General features: G+C 47.2%; 1 protein-coding gene across 1 annotated transcript in view; it reads right to left on the bottom strand.

Moving 5' to 3' along the window:
* Positions 1-7,299: 7,299 nt before the first annotated feature.
* The window catches only part of CHSY1 (chondroitin sulfate synthase 1), a 76,920-nt gene continuing 65,541 nt past the window's right edge, over positions 7,300-18,678 (bottom strand). The window contains exon 3 of the mRNA XM_086620418.1: positions 7,300-8,903. Within this exon, the coding sequence (XP_086476544.1) occupies positions 7,311-8,903 (1,593 nt within the window). The 3' untranslated portion in view covers positions 7,300-7,310. The remainder of the gene's footprint in view (positions 8,904-18,678) is intronic.

Raw genomic sequence — 18,678 nt, 5'->3', positions numbered from 1 at the left:
CACCCTGCAGGTCTCATCACTGGGCGCATCCCTCCAGCTCATCCAGGCATTGCCTGCAAAGAAAGCCACAGAACGGGCAATTTAATGGTATTAAAATTTCCTCTGGGCCTGGCCGGATAAAATAACCTTGGCAGAAAACAGGTGCCCCACACGGTGCTGCCCTGGTCCCACCAACCGGTCCCAGCCCTGCAGCATCCCCGGGACTGCGGCTCCTGCCGAACCCAAAAGCGGAGGCTCTGCAGGAGCCAGGATGCTCCAGGAGCAGTGGCTGGGCACCAGAGAGCGGGATGGGAAGGTGAGTGAAGCCAACCATACTTTCTAACTTTGCAGAGTGATTAGAATTAAAAGCAGGAGTTTATTTCCCCATCCCTTGACCAGGGCGGCCCTTCTGCAGCAATTCCGTGGCGGCTGCTCCCATCCCACACTGCACCAGGGACTCGGCTTCAGCATAAGGAAAAAATAAGGTGAATTTTTTTATTTTTTTTTTTTAAGGGACGTGGGGAAAGGGGCAGCACTGGCTGCTTTGTATTCTGCTACCAAAAGGACAGAGGAAATTAGTTTTCTTTAAGCAAACTTTAAAGGACAGGAAATATCGTGGCTATTTCAGGCTGCCAGCCTGTCCTCGGCTCACCCGGCACCGTGGCGGTGGGATGGGCAGCACCGTCAGGCGTAACCAGCACCATGGTACTGGCATTGTTTTACCATAGGCAGGAGAAACCAATAAACCTGCCTGATCTCCTGGTGCCACCAGTGCCCAGCTCTGTTTCTACCCGGCCTCTGATGTCCTGGGAGGCACCAGCCAGTGGTCAGCTCTGCACGCACACCGTGACTCGTGGGGCTGTGGAAAACAATAGTGGTGTGAAAACCAGCTTGGCTTTGCCCGAGAACCACCCTGAGATCTCCAACTGAACCCAGGAGTGGAGAAACCCCCCAGGAGAGCCACAGTGGGAAGCAAGGCCAGGCCCTGGAGATGCCCAAGCTACCATTGCCAGGGGCAGCATGTGTCCCATTCCTGCCACTCTCCTGCCCCTCAACATAATCCCAAAGGGATCCCAAACCCCAAAAGTCCTGCTGCACCAGCTCCAGCACAGGCTTCTGACACGGCTCACAGCTGCTCGGAGAAAAAGCAATTAAAAAAATTCTTTTATTTTTTTTAAAAAAAAAGTCCTTCCCACCAAGGCTCACGCTCCAATCCACCATTTGTGTTTGGACATTAATTTCCATTGCCGTGCGGGGAGGTGGCAGCAGAGCCAGCGGGTGGGAAGGCAGCCTTTCAGTGCCCCGGAGCTTTTCCCCTTTTCTTTAAATATTTCTAATTTAGGAGAAACTCCTCAGTGCTGCAGGGGGGGCTGGGGGCCTGGCAGCACCCCCAGCTTTGGTGGCACATCACTCGCTGCCATCGGATGGTGGGAGGGAGCCCCGGCAGCCGCATCCAAACCCGTTTGCTTTGCTGGGTACCATGGGTGCCACTGCCCCTTACAAGGACTTTGTTGCTGCTCCTCGGGGAAAACCCCAGTGCCAGAGAAACGGGTGGGTTTTTTTTGGACAGAGCAGGGTATTTCACAGATTTGGGCTCTGAGCAGCAGCACAACAAAGAGAAGGAACCCCCCCTGGTTTGCAGAGATGTCCCTGAGTCCGCTAGGGACCGGCCGAAGCCATCACTCACGTCTCTGGGTTTGCTCCTGCGGATCCAGCATCAACCTGGATGGGGCTGGGGCAGGGAGGGGTGAGGATGGGGATGAAGATGGGGATGGGGCTGGGGACAGGGATGGTGCTGGGGGCTGAGCTTGCCTGGGGCAGGTGCTCAGCACCAGGGGAATCACAGAAGAGGGAGTTTTGGCCACGGGCAGTCGGCCAGGGCACGCACCCGCCCCGCGAGGCTGCCCGTCTGCAGGAATTTGGGTACTCTCCGGAACGCCGCCCGCGGAGCCCGCGCCAGCAAAGCAAACGGCGTTATCTGCCCCGTATCGCAGCGCGTTTGCTTTGGAAGTTTGTTTTAGAGCAGAATTACTTTAAACTGTGCCCTTCATGTGAGCCCTCTTACTGAAAAGTCGATAAAGCACAAAGGTGGTGGCATTTTTTTCGTCTTCCTTTTGTAAAGGAAGCAGCGGGGAGAGGCGCAGCAGGACACGGACAAAGTCATCCCGGCACCCCCAGTCGCGCGGTGGGGACCCCCGATTTCCAAGACACTCGAGCCCAGCATGCTGGAAATGTTGGAGGCGATTCAGGTCAATTAAAGTCGAGATTTTTATTGAATTAAAGTGTGAAAGTAAATACAGCCAGCCCGGTATTTGGTCTGTTATTTTTTTTGATGTTAATTCAATTTTTTTCACCCTGCTCATAAACGTGATTTAGAAAGCGGTAGAGATTCCTGGGCTGGAGGAGATGAGGTTTGGAGCTCGGAAAGGAGGCGGACGGGTTTCTTGCACCTGGGAAAGCGTCAGCAGCGGTTTGGACGTGAGGAATAAAAGCTGTTCTGGCAGCAGCAGCCAGGTGAAATCCCGTAAAAGAGTCGGGGAAGGAAACCTCGTGGGATGCGGCTGCACTGCAGCTCAACATGCGCTGGCCAGAGAGTCTACAAGTCTCCAAGGCTGTCCATGCCCCATGGAGGAGACGGCCTTCCAGCTCCAGCTGGCACCAAAAAACCCCCTGAATTTACTCCAGTCAGCGCAATAACTCCCATTGACAGACTGGCAGATCTGGGTACAAATCCATCCATTTAAAATAGGTCCCAATGTGGGCAGCATCCCGCCGGCGCTGGAACCACCACGTCCCAGACCAGAGGAGGAGGAATCTGGTGGGACCTGGAAGCATCTGCCCCCAGCATGGCACTAACCTGCTCTTCACTTCTATCTAACACCTCTGAAAGATTTTTCTTTCCAAAAAGCTCCCGAGTGAGGCTGCTCTGCAGGAGGAGTATTTTTAGCAAGTATTCATGCGAAACGACTCAGGCGAATAATTTGCAATGTAAAGTCAGAGCTTCAACAAAACCTCAGGCCTGAGCAGATTTAGGGTCAGCAGGACTTTCTTGCTGATTCTGCTGAAAGGCTCCGCGGAGGCATGTCCAGGGAAGCTGTGTGGAGCCTGGAGCTGCTCGCTGCTTTTTCGGGGCAATAAAACCCCATTATTGTGCCTGAAGGACCGAAACTTGAAACCCTTCCACGGGCTGTGACTCTGCAAAGTCATCACTAAATAACCTGTAACCAGTCGTGCCGAGCACGGCAGTGGCCGGCAGTACCACGTCGCCTTTCCCACACCCACACTTTCCCCGTGTCCGTGGCCTCTTGTCGCCATCATTGACCCTTGAGTGAAGAAACAAGCTGCTGGGAAGGAAACGCTTTTAGAAACCAGTATAATAAATCCACCCCCCACCTGTTGCCTCTCCCTGAACATTCATATTCGGTTTAACCCCATGACTGATGAACATTCATGAACAAAGGGCCAAGATGTGGCAGCTCAGGGCTCCCTGAATTTTGACCGTCCCTCCTCAGAGCCCACGGGACAACCAGACTCTCCTCTCCACCCCACAAACGTCCCCACCAGGAGGAAGGACTAAGGCTGCTTTAGGGTCCTTTGCAGGTTCTCCGTGATGTTCAGCTCAGCCCCTCCTGTTCATCAGCTCCATCTTCTGCAGGTGACAACCCACCCCAGAGCTGAGCAAGCAGCTGTCAGGCTTCTGGAGGACAAGCCCTGGGACAGGGTCTGCCTGGGGAGCTCCTGGTTGGGGACATCAAACCCCTGGCAAGCAACGCAGGGCCAAGGAGCAAAGACACCTGAAAGGTGAGGATGGCGATGGGCGACCATCAAAACATGGTCCCTCACCCATCACTGGTGGGAGACGGCTGCTCTGGCAGCTCTGCAGACACACGGGGTCCCCAAAGCCTTCCAGGGCCACCAACTGCCAACCAGAAGGCACGGCGAGCAGAGCCAACATGGCTGAGAAACCCGTGTGACCCCTGTCTCTCACCGTGAGCCACGGGAAGATGGGAATGGTCAAGTGTTCCCGAGCTTTGACTGGCGAGTTCACTCTCTGCATGGGTGCAGGGGACTGAGCCTGCACCCATGGGTGCCCAGAGAGGGTGGAATGGTTTAAACCCAAATGTTGAAGGGCTGCAAAGCTCTGCTTGGGCAGGAGTTTTATTGCCGTGAGCACGTCCGCGACCAGCAAGGCATCTGACCCGGGTTACGTACACTGGAAGAACAAGGGAAAGAAGCGTCTCACATTTTTAATTATTTTAATGAAGAAGTGAAGCATCTCAATAGATAAAGCAAATCTCAGCAAAAACTCTCGGTCACCACGTTCTTCAATTTCAGGACGACACCATCTCATTTTCCTCGTACCTTGATGGCCTTAACGGACCGGAGACAAACCCTCCTGGGCTTTCCAGCACCAACTGGATTCTGGCCACGAAGTAAACTTCTCTCTGAACCAAACCACCAGAGTAAACTGCAAATGAAATGTTCCAGCCCCAGAAGGGCTTTTTGTCAGAGGCTGGGTTAGCACTTGCCAGCCGATGGCTTCCACCTGGTCAAGCTCCTTCCAACTTTCAGCAGCAGATATGGCTAATTTTGGTATAAAATGGGGTTTATAAGGGTAGACTTTATCATAGATGGTTATAATTCGAACTTTAAAACGGATCACTTTTAAGCTGTGAGTCCATAAAACGTGTGGTCAATTAAGATGTGGGGCCTCACGAGCTGCCTGCGAGCTGGGTGTAAAAAAACCTCGCTTTTAATGGTGTAAAACTTGCTTTTAATGGTGTAAAACTCGCTTTTAATGGTGTAAAACTCGCTTTTAACAGTGTAAAACTCACTTTTAATGGTGTAAAACTTGCTTTTAATGGCGTAAAACTCACTTTTAATGCTGCTTGGGTAGATCTGGTAACTGAATCAGAACCACGGCAATGGAGCAAAAAAATCCCCAGTACCAGATGGGTGCTTTTCATTAAACGGCTTTTTCCACTTCCATCCATTCTCTAACTGGCTGCTATGGGCTAAAAAAAGTCCTACATAATCACAGATGTTAATAAATACAGTGTAAGTACAGGGCCTTTTTTTCCTCCATCTTTTGATACAGTTCTTAGGGTTCAGATCCTTCAAGCTTTTTTCTGCAGCCACAATTGCTACTTGCCTTTTTTTTTTTTCTTTCCCTAGTGTGAAGAAACCCTTCTGTAATCCCTAAGATTCTTGCTTTGGGACTGGATTTTTACATAAAAAAGCCTCACGCCAATATCAAACACGCGTGATAAAACTGGCAGAGCTATTGAAGAAAAGTGCTCGACACACGTAAGAATGATTTTTACTGTGTTTTGGATACACAAAACATTACTCAGTTATTCAGCCTTGTCATCGGATGCATTTTAAACATATAGACTGAGGCAGACGACATGAGGAGCTCTGATTGCAAATAAAAAATCTTTATTGCATCTTAGAAGCAAATTTAAAAAAAAAAAGGAAAAAAAAAAAAAGAAGATTTTCCATATTTTCCATGCACTGAATCCATCCAAGTACCTACATCCTTGGGACTGTCACCAAAAAACGATGAACATTATAAGACATTGACTCTACACTAGTTGCAGTTCATACTCCATACACGTGTAAACAATGGTTATTTCTTCTACTGGAATAGCAATTACTCCGTAAGATCCCTTCAAACACGGCAACAACCTAAGCATCGGTTTCGATCCGTTCCTTCACTAGTCTCCACTTCCCAAAGAGTAGGCAAAGTGGAACTGAGAGCAATGAGACGAAATGGTGCTGGAGGATACGATAGAAAAATATATTGTTCGCTGGTTTTTCTTTTTTATTTCTGCTGAGCGAGATATTTACAGGTAGGTAGGTTCCAAGAGATCATCTGCTTCGATGACACTGTCCATTCACTGTCTAAGCCTCAGTGTAAAGGGTTCCCTTTCTGGCTTTAAGGCACTTTATTTTGTGTATTTTCTCTTACCTTGCTAGGTGTTAATTCACAGGGATCACGCTTTCCTTGTACTCGGCCTTCCCGTCCCCAGTTCCTCTTAGAATATCAAAAAAATTCCTAAGCTTACTGAAGTCATTCCAAAAACGTGAAAGAAATTTGGGGAAAAAAAAAAAAAGATCCATGAAAAAATATTTTAGAAAGTAATCTTTGGAGATCATTTACTGCAAGTATGATGTACACTACCTTATCAGTGAGAAGATGCAATACATTCCTAATATATATATATATATTTACACACACATATATATATATATAAAATATTAAAATGACTAACAGATATTCAAGGAAAGGTCAAGAACCTAAACCAATGGATATTAAATAAATTAACGGTCTATCAGATACAGAAAAAAATAATCCCAAAACAAAACTAGTAATCAAATGTCATAATTGTTCCCATTAACATCACGTAACCGACTGAACAAAACCCACGCCATGGGGTGCGGTACCCTCGGTACCGAAGATTTTCCGAAGTTCTCGTTAGGGATCTCCGATTGTTCGTCGTGTACTGTGGCTTTGCTGCAAGAGATTCGCGATTCCCATCCTCTTCCCCTCCCTCGTGACGTTTCTTGGTCACGTCGTCTCCGCTCCGGACAGCCAGCGGTTGAGGATAACACACAGAACCCACCACGGATTCCTACAACGTTACGTCCACGCGCGGACCAAAGAGAAAAGACACAAATTTCTACAAGGACTACCCGGATAGCAGGTTGTGCTTTCTTCCCTCCCTTCAAGTCGCCGGGCCGTAACAAGTGGAAGTGTATTTTTAAACGGAAATAATCAGCCATTTGGAAAAAATAAAACCCAACCCCTCCCGCGATTAATACCCTTCTCGCCGCCACACTGATTTGTTTTGTTCTAACACAATTTAAACCAGAAGGGCTCTCCTTGACAGAAAGCAGCAGAATCTCTGCACGGCAGCAGTCACGACAAACCGGTTAGATACGGCGTTTTGTCGCTCGGCTTGAACGCTCAGGTCCCAATTTACGGAATCTCAGCAACGAAGACAGCAACGGAGAAGGTAGGAAACAATCTTTTGTTCGTAAGGAAATTCTAATTCAAGTCAGATTTCTGCTGATCGGTCGGATAACTCTTAAAACAATTTTTTTTGTTTGAAGGCAAATATCGATCACAGTTTTGTTCAAAACCAAAAACACAACAACAACAAAAAAACAACGGCCTTGTTCTTCTTAAAACGAGTGCTTTGTAAGAAAACGACGATGATTTCTAAAATATATCCTGTGTGGCGTTTTAAAAGTGAATTATCAAAACACATTTTCCCAAAAATAAATTAGATAATTAAAAAAAAAGTCTTTTCCAGCATAGCTGGACATTAGGCTGTCCTCACTGAGCCATTAGTATTGCTGCTTTTCCCAAAACTTGGGTCATTTTTTTCAAACCATATTTCAGCCAGCTGTTGTGTGGACCCATAAGTTGAAGCTTTGGACCCCAAGCACATTTTATATTGTTTTGGATCAAGATTAGGGTCACAAAGAACAGGGTGATGCACATGGACTACTCCAATTTCTTGGCTTCGGAAAGTTTTTAAGCCAGCTTGAATGACTTTGTTAAACAGGTCTACGTCTTCAAGGCCCCAACCCTGGATGGAGACGTCAAAGCCACCTGATCGAAGAAGATCACCTTTGTAAATACAGGTAATACCAAAGCCATAGTTCCTCCAGAAACCTGTTTTCTGGGTGAAGGCAAAATGATTGTCACTAGGAACTTTTCCACTATAAACAATCTTTGGATCATACTGGCTAAAAATGATGGGAAAGTACACTTGTTGACCCAAAACTGTATTGGCTCTACACCGCTGGAGGAATTCTGTGGTAAACAGTAAGTCAACATCACAGAAGAAAAGTAAAGACTCGTTTTGGAACTGAGAAGATCCGACTTCCAGAGCCAGTGCCCTCGAGAACTCCCCCGACACCGGTAAAACCTGCATGTCAGCCTTGGGGTATTTGGCGTGGTAATCTCTCATCAGATCGATCTGCTTCGCTTTGTCAGGGTTGGAGTTGGAATTGAAAAGCAGGACAACCAGCTTGACATTCTGGTTTGGAATGAGGCACATCTTTTCAAAATTCCCCATGAACCTTGCAAACATGTCGAAACGTCCGGAGAGAGGAATCAGGATGTTGATCTTCTTGTCTCCGAGTTCCTTGCTCTCTGCTTTTGATCGGCTGAGCTGGAAGGGAACAAACATCTTCAGTGAGTTGGACAGGAAAGACAAGGATCCAGAATCCTGGTTGATTTTGTTGGCCAGCTCTTTGGCATCCATCTCTTCGTGCTCCATAAACTGGATCTTGCTGAAGGTCTGCTGCAAGTACGCGTGCCTCCTGACGGGGACGGTCATCTTCTTCCCCTTATGCTTTTTGTACAGAAGCAACAAGTCAAGAACGTACTCTGCCCCATACATCGGATTTACTCTGCGATAGCCGTACTGTATTTCCTTGAAATCGATGATCCTCCCCCGGGTCTTAGCGTTGGCATTGATCATCTCCATGACCTGCATAACAATGTCATCCAACGCTTCGCGCTGAGAAGAGTCCATTCCTCTCCGAGGGGGCTGCCCGTCGGCACCCGAGTACAAATACTTTCCTGTAAGAAACTCCCACTCCAAGATTTCTTCCCGGTGGCGGGGCTGGAATCGCATGAAGGAGGGTGGCATCCCCAGCTGCAGGTCATCTTTGTGGACTTCAGTATTGCTGTACTTGCTCATCAGGACAATTTCCCGGTGCAGCTGCACAGTGCGGTGGCGCAGCTCCGCTATCTTGCGGCTCAGCATGTAGCTGTGGAGTCTGTACTGGTACGGGGGGTTCTTATTGGGGTGCAGCGTTATAGCTCGGTGTATTTTGCTGTTCCTCAGGTCTCGGATGTAGCCTTTTTTGTTCTGCTCATAATTTTCATAAAACAGCTGCTGCATCTAGAAGAGAGAAAGGAGAAGTTAGTGTCTCAGCAGTGCTGTGCTTTTCAAAGTTAGCCCACGCTAACTTTTCTCCCGCTGGGAGAAAATTCCTCCTTGCTCGCAGGGCCAGAAGGCTCTCTGAATAAGCCGTTCTTGGGTTTAGGCACAGGTTGTAGCAATACCAGCTGCTGTTCAAGGAAATTAAGAGGATTATTCATTGTAAACTGGTAAAAGAAACATCTACCATGGATTTGGGATTACTACAGCCCGTTCTAGAGATATCACCATCAGCCAAACAACTGAGCAGTAAGTAGATTGTAAGCTCATTTTTTCACAATACAGCATCACCAGGAAGAAAAAACCATGAAGCGTTCACTACAAAACTCACTATTCTTCTGCCTCCCCTGGGCTTTAAGAACAATAATAGAAAAGAACAATAAATAAAAAAGGATGCCATATACATAGGAAGCAAGTGTGACGACACCTTTTTTGTTACACTCAAATACTGTTCAGGCATTAAAAATCCAGCTTGCCGAGTGTTTTAGTCAAGATGCTAAATACGTTATCTCAAGTGCTGCAATGCAAAGCTACAGTTCCCCAGTCATTTTAAAATACCAATAGAAAGTAAAATGCACCTGAGACTCCCAGCAGCAGTTCCAGAAGGCAGGTGACACAGGGTGCATACGTACACTAGAATAAAAAGCATCCTCAAGTGGCAATTGCTATTTCAAAACAAGAAGATGGCAAGCTAAGATTAGATTCAGAGCCTTCCGGAAAGCCACAACTTAAGAAAAGCAGGCAAAGCAGCTTTCCAGTTTTCAGTGGGCCAGGCAGTAGCTGATATAACTGAAAGGCAGGCGGAAAGCAGGATGATAAAATGGAAAATAAGCTGGGGAAAAACCAAAAACATCAAAAAAACCAAGAGAAAAAAACCCCAAACAAACGCCTCAAGGCCAAGGTTATATATCAGCCCAAATAATAGACATTTAAAAAGATCACGGGCTGATTCTGTGTCACAACACAAATGTCACCAACCTGCCAGAGGAGCTGACATGACAGTTTCATTTGACAGAGGATCCAATCTACCTTCTCGGCAGCAGGATTTGCCACAGGTAACACAGTCAATAAAGCACTTGTAAAAAGGCCACGAAGATTAGCAAAGCGCTAAAATCCGAAAGACAAACAGAAGAGAGGATGACTCAAATATGACAGCAAGTAAAGGGAGCACTGGGAGGAAAATCACAGGCACAGAGAGCCTCCCTTGAACAGACAGCACGAGTGATGCTTCTACCAGCTGTTCGGACTCAGCACAAGTCCTGTTTTATGAGGCCTTCACTTGCATTTTTCCCATTGTTGTGGACAGACGCTGAATCTAAGGGATAAACTCACCCCTGGATTTAATTGCCGCTATCTCAACACGCCAGATGTGCGCCCGGTGAAAAGCTGAAATTCAGCGTGTCGCTGCGGACAGCGCGGGAGCAAGCTGGAAACGGCTCGCACGGATTCAAATCCGAACAAACGAAATTCATTTCCAAGGAGGGAGGGAGGGAGGGAGGAATTTCAGCCCGACTGAGAAAGAAAGGCCATCTTTTTGACGGCTCATCACCAATCCCCCACTCCTCCATTGCTGCTCAAGTTCACCTTCTTGCCCCCTCTCCCCCAAAGTGATTCCTGCCGCTTTCGTGCTGCCTGTGAGCAATTCAGGCCAGAGGCTGCCTCTTATTATATAGATCCCATCCAGCAGCACAGCCAGCACAGCCAAAGGAGAACATCTTGGCGATGGCCTCTTGGCAAGGCACAGATGAGCTGCCTGTCAAGATATATATCCCTGCAGAAGTCATGCAAGATTTAAAAGAGTGCTACAGGCAGAGGTTAGTTGGTCTAATCCTGTGTTAGGAGAGCTAATCCAAACTGAATGAACCCCCTCCTTTCCTGAGCAGCATGTTTTCCCACTCACTCAAAGACTGTTCTTCATTTGTATCCCTGTATTGTTTCTTCTACTAATAACACTTTATTTTTATTGTCCACTGTGAACCTCGCTCCTTCTGTTAAGGGCTCTAGGAGACCTCAAATCATACCCACTTACAGTCAGTCCTGTAAGCACAATTTATTACAACAGAGAGCTCACACAGCAAGAACAAGATCAGTCCAACACTGCAAGACCCCCACACGTGTATTTCTACTGGCTCCATGGATCTACCCTCTCTAACACAACATATATATATATATATATATAACTAGAAGTATTGAATGCATATGGTACTGAGTTGGAGATTTCACTGACATTTTAACTACAATACAACTATAGGCACAGGCTTTCCCAAAAGTATTGTGACATTAGATAAAAAAATCTTAAGTTATGTCATTAGGCAACTATTATTTAAAGGAAAATTGACAATAGGACTTAATTTCAAATCTTGTTTTGAATTTATAACAAAACAAAATCAAGACCATGCAGCCATTTATTCCAAAATCACCATCTAAGGCATTCTGAACCAGCTATGAGAGGAAACCATGAGAAGCAGAAAGGCTTTTAGATTACACAACAAAGTTTTAATAGGATACCGATGGGTTGGAAATTGTTATGAAACTTCTCCATGGAAGTAAAGATTGAACCCCTAGCAAAAGGCCCCAAATAAAATTAACAAGCATATTTTAAAGCTCCAGCTTGCCATGCAGGAGGCTTGGCCAGGCTGGTTAACTTCTGAACTTTTAATACTACTTCTTGCCTCCCCCCAAAACTAGCTAACTTTGAAAACTGAACTGAAAAGAAAACGTAGCTCAGGGAGACTTCACTGGTGCTTAAACGCAAAGCAATTTACAACTGAAACATCTCTTAACGGCCACTTTGCTCCAGCCAAAAAGGTGACAACTGTAACAAACTCTGTGCTCCGGCCAACCCTGCAGAGCAACTAATGAGAAGCACTACAGTAGCCAGGCTTTTCTATAATCCTGTTTTTTCAGGAGAATGCCTTGCAAGGCTGGCACTTTCACTGTTTTTCCTATGAAGTCTGCTCCTCTGCAATTCCAGCATCCCTCTTGACTCCCCACATTTGGTGAGCTGCAGCAGGCACAGGACGTGTCGGCATCCCGCAGCCCCGATCCCCCCTCTAGGAACAGAGCTACAGCCCACACCTGTAGGAAACACACCAAAGGGTATCAGAAAGGGTTAATCAATTCCCTGCAGAGAGTAAAATGGCTTACAAACTATTCTTGCACAGTGGCATGAAGTGCTGTAAGTGAAGTCCAAGTGGCCAGCAGCCAACAGAGCCGTTTAACCCCTCCTGGGCCGAGGCACCTGTAGCCACTGACCCAACACTACAGAAGTGCTGCAATGCCCATGTGCTTTCCGTCACGATAAGGAGCCCCACGTGGACTGTGTTTTCTCACCCACATGTACACAACGTGAAAGAAGCGAGCAGTTCCCTCTGTGGAGTCTGACGGCTCCACCAACACCGATCCATTTCAATCACGATGGCAGCGCCAGCCCTTGGCACTGGGTTTGATCACTAACAAGGGCAACGCCCGACTATCGCCCATCGCTGCTAACGTAGTTTCTACCTCATCTGGGTCCAAAACACTGTGTTAAATATTACCTATTAGCACACACGAGCCTTCAACTCCACCCAATACTGGAAAGCCATAAGGAACACACAAAAAAAATCATCATTATCTCGTGTACATCATTAATAGGTGGGCGGGACAAGATGACAGAGAAAGTAATACCTGTAATTTATTTGTTCCTCTCACGTAGCAGCCATTAAACACACACATGGGGAGAGACACAAGCCCAGAACGAGCACGTCTCTAACAGACACTACGTGCAAACTCCCCCACGCCTGTTACCAGACTCTTGCGAGTTGAACTCTTGCAAACTCTTCACAGGTTTTTCTGTGATTCTTCGCAAAAAAAGAACCTTTCATGGATATTAATTTTGCAATGATTATATTCTAAGCATGCTTTATTCTAGTGCAGAGCACTGAGAGTGCAGGGATACAAAGAAGAGCCACTCTTTATTGACCACTATTTACTCTAGACCTGTTGAAGCCTTAAAAACCCTAATGTTCCCCAAACCATTAGAGACTGAATGTTTAAACTGTGGTACAGCTGTTGTGGGCACTGCTGGCCCGTGTCCAAAAAACCAACTGAAAGGAGAGAGTGTTACGTTCTTCATTTTAAATGAAGAAGTCTTTTGCAGGCCAAAAAAAGTGTACTGGAGAAAATGGACTTTAAAAATAAGACCAGTTTATGCAGAAACTGGCCCGCCGCCACGGATCGGCCCCCGAGGGCTTTCTCTCACAGCTCCAGATTGTACTACCACGGCCCAGAAAACGCAGCCCCACAAGTCTCATGAAAAGCAATCATGGACAAGACATGTTGCATGGCAGGCTTCGAAACGTCCAAGATGTGCTTTAAATACAAAGCCAAACTAATTAAAAGCTCGAAAGATGGGTGATGAGTGCATGAGCACCTCACTTAGGAGGAGACGAGTGTGCAGGTCCCTCTCCTCAGCTGGTGAGGGGCTGTTCTCCTATGGAATTAATGTGGATACCAGGGCAGCCTTTACCCTGCCCCACAGCTCTGCTGCCAAAACTACACGGGGTGCTCATCCCCATCTCCTCCTCGCTCCTCCTTCCAGAGACGCAGCCGTAGCGGTGCAAGGGGGCAGTTCCTGTTAGATGGCTGAAGTCAAATGAAAGACGTTTTGCACCCACATCCCAAGTAACTGTATGAAATAATTGTAGCTGCACTAACACAGCTTTGCCACTTCGGAGTGATTAACCAAAACAGAACACAAGATTTCTGGTTTTTAAATGTATGCAGACCCACACATTTAAAAGGAGTGGGGGGAAAGGAGCAGGGGGTCTTCGCCTGCTGCTGAGTTGCCTACAGTGGAGGAGGAGATGGCAGTGACCTCCCTGGATACACTCTGTGTATTCAGGGTTCTTATTAACGATGAGTTTTCCGTTTTAAATCCCGATGCTTTATGTGCAATCCCACGGTGAACCACTGCCATGACTGAAGTCAGTCCAGGGCAGAGTTATTATGGTGGAGACAAACACAGGGAAGTGATGGATAAACACTCATTTCCAGTCAACTTGGCCACTCGTTCATCTCTGTAACCTCCCCAGTTGTCACTACAGGAAAGGATGCAGGAAACACCACTCGGCACTGGGACATCAGACTTCTCTTTCTGTTGACAGGAGAAGCCCCGAGCTCCGGAGAACGATTAAATGATGTGATCCCTCAGACAAGGTACGTCTCACACAAATTTCATCATGTGCCACTGGTTCACATTTGCTTTGTTTCATAAATTTAAGAGGGGCAAGAAAATCAGCTGGACATCCTCAACAGCCAGTATTCAAAATTTCCGTAGCAGACTGCTAGAGAAGCAGAGGCAGATCCAGCTGTGATATACTGTGACCTCCGAATGCAATAACTCTGAAGCAAGAAGTTTATTTTGTACAACACAATTGCCTCTTCTTACACAATTCTAAGTGAAACAGCGCCTGTCTCACCCGAGAGCCTCGCAGTGCCTTCTGCACAGCGCTCCTCTCCAAAGTACTCGAGAAAGGAAGCCAAGTAGCTAAGGCAAGTTTCAAGCACAGCAAACTCAAGGTCATTGAATTCCCAAGGAATCTGTGAATTAGGAGAGTTACTGCTGGAGTTCAATCTTTTGTTAACAATACCAAGGAGCTATTTAATTATACAACTGTCCTTCTCCCAATCCTTTCTTGCTTAAGCAAGTTGAAGAGCTTAAAAATTACTTATTCATTTACACTTTCTCAAACCAACTAGCCTTTAAAGTATTCCCAGCTTGGCAACAGAAAGAAGAAAATCTACAAAAATGAATGTGTCTTCAAAACCGGCATCGTGCACTTCACCTCTGACCTTGAGCTTGACGATCTCATTACCCAAAACCTACACGTGGGAGCAATCCACAGCACTTGGGAGCTAACTGAGATCCTCCAGCTACGAAGCAGAGAATTTCCCTCCTCCTGGTCCTGCATTAAACTGAGCTTCCTCCTCTTGGTCTAAACGAGGATACAGGATCCGTGTCTCCTCTTAGTCATGAAGTAAGGATTCCTTCCTCGGGTCTCCCCTATTATAAGGGGGACAAGTTGAATCAGACCTTCTGTGTAAAGAAAAGAAACACTAGTGCAATCACATAACACTGTCAAAAGAAGATAGTTGCTCATTCAGTGAAACATCCCATCCCCTTGGGTGCATCTGACACACAAACTACCCAGGTGCCATCGTGCACTCCATAAAGTCTGGAACTGCTTCTCTACAGACACAGATTTATGGTTTTAAAGCATAAACCAGAATAGAACCTGAAAGCATTTTGTACCTTAGGAGTAACCGGCTAAACAGAATGTGCCAATTTAGGATATTTAGATTTAACTGTGCAAACCTTACGAGATCTGGATGCAATTGAAGGGTTTTCTTCCAAAAGGTTCTGATTTAACAGAAACAAAAACAAACACCGCTAAATATTAACAAATGTTCTATCCTACAGCTATTAAAGCAGCAGAACATCATAGGTGTTAATGACTAATTATCACTGCTATTGCTTGAGAAAGTGTCATCAAAATTTGTTCCTGGCATAATTTCCGAATTACGAGTCCTGGCGCAAACTGTTGTTCTGCACATGGTTCTCCCTTGCTCATGTTAAGGCTTTGACCCACAGGGCGAATGATTCAGCTCTCCCTCTCCAGCAGAGAGGGACTGCCTCTGTCCCAGATCCAAACAAAACCAGGAGTACAGCGACTCGCCGCTGATTTGTTCATTTAAAGGCCAGAGTTAGGGATGACGCCAAATTACTTGCCCACCAAATATACTGCGCCTCGGGATTTCTTCTCCTTGTTGTCAACTCCACACTTTTAGACTCTGCAGTACACGGAGAGCACAAGAAAAATTTGATTTTCATTATGACTTTCAACAGGCCCATGAAAAAAAAGAGCTGCAGTCTTGGAAGTCTGTATCTGCTGTTTCTCATGCAAAGCGTGAAGATTTCAGAGAAGCAGCACATGACTCTTGGAGAGAAGTTTCTTGGAGACAATGAGCAGAAAGCTTCTGACACCCTGGCAAATATTTTTTTTGATACCGGAAACAGAGGGATGCAGTCTCCTCTGAGCAGAGAATACAGAAGAGAAGACCTCCTCTGGACCGCTGTGCGATTTTCCACCATGTGTTCTCAAGAGGCTGTAATGTAATCATTTAGAAATACTTTTGCCCATGGAATTCAAAGATTCTTATTTGGGAGCTACTTTCCAAATCCAGTGGTTTTGTAGGAGCTGTGAGCCATGATGGATGATGAGCCTTTTTTGATTCCAAAACCCTTGGCAAGGCCACCACAAGCTGCTGCTCACAAGGGGGTGAAGAAACTCTCTGCTTGGAGAAACTTCAGCTGCAGCCTAGGCATCCACGCACCATCTCAACACCAGCCCAACATCAGAAATAAAGCTGGAGCAGTGCAGCCTCTGCCAGACTGGCTGGGGACAGCAGTCATTTTGTAGCACACACCAGACCATGTCTCCAGGTCTCTTCCAACCCCAGATCCTGAGAACTGTGGGGGAGGGCTTGATCCCAGTAGATCCAGCTGCAGGATCTGGCCCTTTCAGTCTTTCCCACATCACCAGCACCGCCTTCTTTCAATGCAAGACATTTTGGGAACCCCCACCCCTGAGCAGGTACGCGGTGCCCTACATAGAGACAATGTCACAGTCTGAAGGACAGGCAGTACTGAAGCAGTTGCACCAGCACAAAGCTCTAAATCTCTCTGATCATTGTCAATTTAATCAGGCAAAGACCTGGCCTCACAACAGCTACTGCTGCAGTTCTTTCCTGGGTGTAAAAAAGGTGTGGGTGCATTTTAAAAAATAGATTCATTTTCAGGACTTTTGGCACTTCCAGCACCGTTTTACTTGAGGAGGGACACCACTCGCTTTTTTATGGCAACAGGCCACACTTACTGTTTCTGATCCCTCGTGAAGACTCGTGGCAGCAATACATCTTTGGAAAAGGGTGAGAGGGGAGCTGGGAATGCCGAATAAAATCCCCAAGACAAGGCCAACTGCTGAACTGCCTGTGTCAAAGCTGCAGCCCTTCGAACCTGCAGTGCCAGTAACAGCCTCAAAGTGACAGAGCATCTTTCGTAACTGCATTTCGAAATTCATCTGCTTTACGCTTTCCTAAAAACCGATGGCAAAACCACTTCTCTGCCAGCAGCATCGAAATCAGCTAATGAGAATTGACAGAAAACTGGGAATATATTAGATTTCTGGTTTCTCTGCTGGCGAACCCTCCTCCAAGCTGCCACAACAGCTGCTCTTATGGGTGCTGCTGTGCTGTGCCTCTGCCAGGTGAGCAGCTGGAAAAAGGGACATTGTTCGGGACGCACTTTTGAAACCTTAGCCCCTTCCAAATCGGTGGTGACCTGTCCCAAGGAGGTGGCATCTGGCAGGGATGTCTGAAACACAGAGCAAGGCAGCATTTAAATAATCTCTGAGAGTGGGCTCATTCCACATGGACATGCTGGATCAGCGCTCGGCTCCTCTCTCATCCCACCAGTGTCACCCAGTTTGCCAAAGCACGAAGGACAAGGTGACAGCCGAATCGCTGTGGTGTTCACTGGATGACACAGCCACCTCTGTCCTCCAGGCCAGTTCAACGAGCGCTCCAACATGGTGCTCACTAGCTGCTTTTTCCTGGGTCATGCTGAAGACACCCAACGCTTAAGGTGATTTAACACCCACAGCCCTTTGGCAAAAAGGGCATGGAGCAGCTGTGAGCTTGCAGGTGATGGGGAGCTCCGCCGAGATTCAGCTGCCTTGTTACAGATGAAGAGGACCCCCATCTGACAACCAGCCCTCTTAGTAATTCAGCCCAGTTTGGAGGACACTGCCCACTCCTCCAGCTCAGCAAGCTTAGGAAATGCTGCTGTGGCTGAGCACAAGGCACCAGGGCCTGCAATTAACTACGTAACAGCCTCCCAAAAGCAGAAAGCCTCCCAGCGAGGACCATGATCTCCCCCTGCTCATGGCAGCAAGACTGCCTGCCTTTGCTGGCCACTGCCAAAGACTGGCCTGCTCCGAACGGGAGCGGAGCCGGCAGCGCCAGGCAGCGCTGGGTTTCCTGCCGGGGGCTGGTGTCAGCAGGACGCCCCTCCAAGGCATCCAGCAACAAAGTGGGAACTCACTCCACGATCCTCTGGTTGCTTCTCCTAAATTAAGCCGGATTTAAAAGAACATCAGCTTTTTTTTCCTGTTGGTGGAAAACAGGAACGAGCCGTACAGCTCGTTACAAACTCCCACAGTACCAGTGCCCAGTACAGACGTAACATTTGGGATGGAGGCGGATGGTTTCACTGCTCCTCTTTCACCACCCTGTGAGCTCGGATCGGTTCTTCATGTTCAGTCTGTTTTTTCAGCCAGAGTTACCATTTCTGGAGCTGGTTTGAAGACCGTCTACAGGGGCCTGGACTCAATCACCAGCTTGTTTCACACGGGGAGCAGTGCAGGATGACAGCTTCCAGGGTTCACTAAAGCTGCACGGCATTGTTCTGCAAGTGTGGGTTTTAAACGCGTGCGCTTTTTTTTTTTTGCCAAAAGAATTGTTCAGTAATTGCTCAGAGGAGGGAAGGGAAATAAAGCCACAAACCCTTGTTTTATGTGGAGAAGCCACATGTTTCAGCCAGCCCATGAGGATCCTACAGCTGAGCCTTGGCCCTGGGATAAGGCAGCTTTAGAAGGCTGCGATGGTGAAGAGCATCGTGTGGTAACGCTGCGGC

Source organism: Tauraco erythrolophus, chromosome 14, assembly GCF_009769465.1.
Source record: "Tauraco erythrolophus isolate bTauEry1 chromosome 14, bTauEry1.pri, whole genome shotgun sequence".
Taxonomy (NCBI): Eukaryota; Metazoa; Chordata; class Aves; order Musophagiformes; family Musophagidae; genus Tauraco; species Tauraco erythrolophus.
The sequence above is the reverse complement of the archived record's forward strand: the minus strand, read 5'-3'. Positions and strand labels throughout refer to the sequence as shown.